Source organism: Triticum aestivum, chromosome 6D, assembly GCF_018294505.1.
Source record: "Triticum aestivum cultivar Chinese Spring chromosome 6D, IWGSC CS RefSeq v2.1, whole genome shotgun sequence".
NCBI lineage: Eukaryota > Viridiplantae > Streptophyta > Magnoliopsida > Poales > Poaceae > Triticum > Triticum aestivum.
In genome coordinates, this window is record NC_057811.1 from 401,983,220 (window position 1) to 401,988,338 (window position 5,119).

Consider the following 5,119-nt stretch of genomic DNA (forward strand, 5'->3'; position numbering starts at 1 on the left):
AAGAGCGAGAGAAATGACGAACACGCTTCGATGACGCCTCCAAGGAGGGGAATGACAACCACAGGGGGGCCATTTTCAGTGGAGGCTTTCCTGAGATATGAGTCCCAGGGGGGCTTTCCGATCTGTTATCCGCGGTGACTGGAGCTGAAAAGTATGAAAACTAGAGTGGTGACGGTTCAACAGTTAAAACTAGAGAAACTATGAAACTGAAACTGAAAGTTCTTTTGAATCAAAATATTAACAGATAATATTGTTCAGGAATAATATGTAGAAGTAAAAGCTGCAATGCAGAAATCAGAAGCACACCTAAGTAGCTCGGTATACTCTGATCATCTGATGATGATCAAATTGACATAGACGCCATCAAACAGGGGAAAATAAAATTAACAAAACATGTTCGGAAGGAGGATCAGACTGGTCTTTTACATCAGGAACAAACAGAGTAGATAGCAGTTACTAGTACACTCTGAATGAAGCATAGTACAGCTAGCTTCAACACTTTCAGACACTCATGCTCTAGTTGAAATCTTCATGTTCTTTGTCAAGAATAGACATACTTGCCAACAAACTAAACAGTGCCCTTGCATATGTAGAACAGTAAATCATTCTCTGCAGAAAAAGAAAAAATCTTTGGAGCAAGCAAATGTATAGCCAGCCTCGATTCAGTAGTGAAAAGGGTCGTCGACAGTAAGATCAGATGCTTTCTGGATGCTCCATTTACTCTGAAATTCAGGGCCTAGCACCATTATCTTGCAATCGCAGCTCCATGCTACCTCCGAGAGAGCCACCAATTTGCCTGTCATCTCTGTCTGCTTGGCCACCGAAGTAAGACTCTGTCTGTTTAGCAGAACATACAATGTCTGTAGCTCTTGCGCTTTCCTGGAAATGAACTTAAGGAATTCAAGCTCACTTCGTTTCCCTCTATATTTATGGAAAACCATCTTCTTGACGTGCGACTTGATGCATTCAACAGTAGGGAGCTCCTGCCAGAACTTGGCATGGTTTTTTCCAGTGCGTTCAGTTATAGACTGAAACAACATATCAGTAAATGGTGCATTAGAAAGATGGATCATGCAAGAGGTAGCGATCTTCCATTGCTAATAAATAGTGGTATGAGGGTCAAATAACTGATTGAATAATGATCTTTCAGTGGGTTCAGTTAAAGACTTCACCTCGACGTGCAGCGTGTCAATGTTGGGAAAACATCCGAGGTAGGCCACCATCATCTTGACATCCCTTAAAACACCAAAATTAACCTTCAAAGCCAATATCTTGACGCTTGGAACCACTGTACTTGGGCTCGGCACACTGTGCCAGGCTGCAATGGCCAAACATGCACCAAAAGAAGCAAATATGTCACCTCATACATACCAACAGGTATCCCATGTATTACTATGTACCGAGAGAGTGATGGAATCCTGGAAAGTTCATACATTGATGTCATTGTCGCCGATCTTCAGCCGGTGAAATCTTGGCTCCAAGAAGCCGAGTGCCCGCAGGTTGGACACACAAGCAATCTTGATCATCACAATACTCCAGTCGTCACCTCTGCGGGGCGCTTCCAGCAGGAAGAGCCGCTCCAGGAGCAGGGCGTCCGTCACATCGACTATGAATGCCGCAAAACACCAGAGGACCACGCACCTGAGGCTCTTGCAGCGGAGGTGGAAGGCATCGGGCGTACCGCTGAATACGAACGTGAGCTTCTCCAGAACCGGGCTGCAATCGAGCATGTAGAGCAGGTCCCATTCGCTGATGCTGCAAGCGGACATGCCGAGCTCCTGAATGCGAGGCAGCACGTCAGCACGGAGGGAGAGATCAGAGGTGTCCGGGAACGTAAAGAATCCCAGGAAGAGGCGCTGGAGTGAGGCGCAGCGGAGGATGTCGGTGGGGAGCTCCTCGTCGTTGACGAGGACGAGGTCCTGGATGCCCTTGGCGGCGAGGAGGCCCAGCCACTCCGCGAGCTCACGCCCGCGGGATGCGAACCTGCAGCGGGCGATGTGGGCGACGCGGAAAGGGCCCGGGTGGTCTGCGAGGACGCGAGCGACCGCAGAGGGGGACAGGTCGGCGTCGCTGAGGATGAGCGGGGTGGAGCGCCAGAGGTGGCGCCACCTGGAGGCGAGGGCGGCGGTTCGGGCGGCGTCCTTGACGGGGAGGCGGGAGACGATGTTGCGGAGGAGGTCGTCGGGGAGGACGCTGATGCGGTCCTCGCCGTCGTACTCAACGACGGGGGTGAGGGAGGTGGCACTTGCCACGGCATTTCCACCGCCAGGGAGCCAGCCCATGATTTTCTCGACGAAGTCGGCCATGGCCGGAATGGAGCTTAGTGGAAGGGTGGCGGCGAGCGGACTGAAGGGGACAAGTGGAGGCGCGGCGGAGAGTGGAGTGAAAGTAATCAGGGGAGAGTAGGATAGGGTTTTCACTGGGCCAACTATCCTAGGTAACACTAAGCTTTCTACTCCGTAGTTTTAAAGAGCCCATATTTAATTCAGGTCTTCAATTAAGATTGGGTCATTCGATTTTGACCTAGCCAACAATTTCTTAAAGTTTTTTCATTTAATTCTTTTATATTATACATTATGCTCCTTAACTTTTAAGGCATCACAATAAATTGATGTCTTCAATTTAGAATCGGTTCAACTTGATTTTGACCGGATCAACAATACTAAGCTACCTAATTTTTAAGGCCTCACAATCAATTGAGGTCTCCAATTGAAATTGGTTCACCCGGTTTTGACCGGGTTAACAATTTCTCAAATTTCTCCCATTCATTTCTTTTATACTATACATTATGCTTCCTAATTTTTAAGGCATCACAATTAATTGATGTCATCAATTTAGAATTGGGTCACTCGATTTAGACCGGGTCAACAATTTTTTGAGAAGCTCCCCCATTCAATTATTTTAATTCACTATGTTCCCTAAGTTTGGAGCTCTTTCATTCGATTGAGGTATTTAATTTTAGATTTGGTTTACTATTTTGACCAGGCCAGTGATTTTTTAAATCAATCAGCAGCAACTGGCTTATAGAAACATATCAATCCCATGCACCCTTCCACCACCTAGAAAAAGAAACGCCACCATCTGATACTGTAGCACCAATATAGTAAATGTAGTCACTGACGCAGAAATTTCCCCACACACATATGAATTTATTAGCGGATAACACAGAATCACGCCGCGAAAGGCCCACCAAATCACCGTGTTATAAAAACACACTCCATCATCTCCCTGCCCCGCCGAACTAAATATTCCACCAATTCGAAAATATAAGGGGTATTAATTTTTTGGAAAGTTAATTTCCTTTAAATTTGACCAAGTTTAGAGCCAAAAATATCGATATCCACAATATTAAACAAAATAATATGGAAATTCATTTCATGATGAATCTAATTATACCGTTTGATATTATGGATTTTGATATACTTATCTACAAATTTGATCAAACTTAAAAAGTTTGACTTTTGAAAAAAGTAATACACCTTGTATTTTGAAACAGAGTGGGTATTTTTTTAAAGATATGCAACGACATCAACGGCGCAGCAGAAGTGCACCCAACCCTTCTAGTAGTATACTATGTTGGAACTTGGAACGGCTTCCTCACGAGCCCATCCGGTAGACGGCAGATGGAATGTTCTTACAGTTATTTACTGGTTCTAAAAAAAAATTACTTCTATCGATGCCTCTCTGTTTTTTTTTTGTGAAATACCTCTATGGTTAATTAATAGGGGCTAAGCAATTTTGACTAGTAACATACAGGTCTTTTAGACTTGGCTAAGTGTAGATTTCTAACGAAGACTACAAGGGAGCAGAAATTGGATTATCTTACTATCATGGAGACCAATAAAGCTAACTTTACATCCCAATGTTTAGGTAATATTTCTTGTGGTATGGATTATGCATGGTACTATCTACACCTTAGGGAAGATTAGGTGGTATACTTCTTGGTGTGAATAAGGGGATGTTTGGATGGCGCCCAGGCTAGCCACGCCAAAGGAGGGCGCGCCAAATAATTAGCGATGGATTCCGCCGCCGCCGGTTCACCTTGAAGTTGGCGTGAAAAGTGAACTAGCTACCAATATTTTGGCGCCGGTTGGAGGATTTGGCGATGAACCAAACAGATATCCTGGCTGGTGGTCAACGCCCATATTTTGGTAAGGTTGTTGTTGGCTGCCATCCAAACGTTGAAAAGTGGAAGTGGAAGACTATGCTGTCAAGTTTAACCTGCAGTCGAAACTTGATGGGTTTGAGGGCTCTAGTTGTGGACTATGTGGCTACGTAACCAGATCATAGACCCGACTCCCTTGCTGAACCGGTTCAGAATGAGAAGAATAATGCAAACTTTGAAGCTCGTTGGCCTTTTATGTTCAACACTATTATTGAAAATATATACTTGAGGCAGATCGCTCTCTCGGGACATCAATATACTTGGGCTATTAGTCTCTCTATTCTGACGTATGAGAAGTTGGATCGTGTTTTGGCGAGTGTTGAGTGGGAACAAAAAACCACACTCGAATGTTATTGGCCTTGCAAAGGGGTCTATCTGAGCATACACCCCTTCTATTGGACTCCGATGAGACGACTCATGCAGGGAACAAAGCGGCCTTCTTTCGAAATTGGATGGTCTAGGAGGGAAGGATTTATAGGAATGGTGGCAACAGAATGGGCGAAAGAAATAGAGGCAACACTAACATTGAAATATGTCAATATAAGATTCATCATCTTAGACAATTATTATGGGGTCCTGCTAAGAATGCAAGTGGTCTTTATAAAGTCGAAAAGGAGATACTCCTTCACCTTATTGATGAGTTAGACATCAAGGCTGACGCACCCACTTTATATTAGCAGAATGCGCCGCTAAAAGGGAGTCTGAAGAGAGTTTGGCTAAGCATTAGAGATAGAGGAAATTAAATGGGTCCAATGTGCCAATGTGTAGTACGTGCGGTAAGGGCCTAAGGGGACAACGATAGTAGGTTTTTTTGTTTGATTGCCAATGAAAAACATAGAAAGAATTGAAGGAAATATGCCCTAGAGGCAATAATAAAGTTGTTATTTATATTTCCTTATATCATGATAAATGTTTATTATTCATGCTAGAATTGTATTAACCGGAAACTTAGTA

The 5,119-nt window shown here is 44.2% G+C and overlaps 1 protein-coding gene across 1 annotated transcript; it reads right to left on the reverse strand.

The window, feature by feature from the left end:
• Window positions 1-262: 262 nt before the first annotated feature.
• Window positions 263-2,382, reverse strand: LOC123141743 (F-box/LRR-repeat protein At3g03360). The gene is made up of 3 exons (XM_044560820.1): window positions 1,434-2,382; window positions 1,173-1,318; window positions 263-1,028 (listed from the first exon to the last, which is right to left on the reverse strand). Exons 1-2 carry the CDS (start codon window positions 2,304-2,306, stop codon window positions 1,259-1,261), a joined length of 933 nt encoding a protein of 310 aa, XP_044416755.1. The 5' UTR covers window positions 2,307-2,382; the 3' UTR covers window positions 263-1,028; window positions 1,173-1,258.
• Window positions 2,383-5,119: the final 2,737 nt, after the last annotated feature.

Excerpts from the sequence above, each read along its gene's own strand:
- LOC123141743 (XM_044560820.1), bottom strand. The coding sequence starts at position 2,306 with ATGGCCGACTTCGTCGAGAAAATCATGGGCTGGCTCCCTGGCGGTGGA. Across the intron at positions 1,319-1,433 it reads TCGGCGACAATGACATCAAT|CCTGGCACAGTGTGCCGAGC; the intron begins GTATGAACTTTC and ends TGGCCATTGCAG.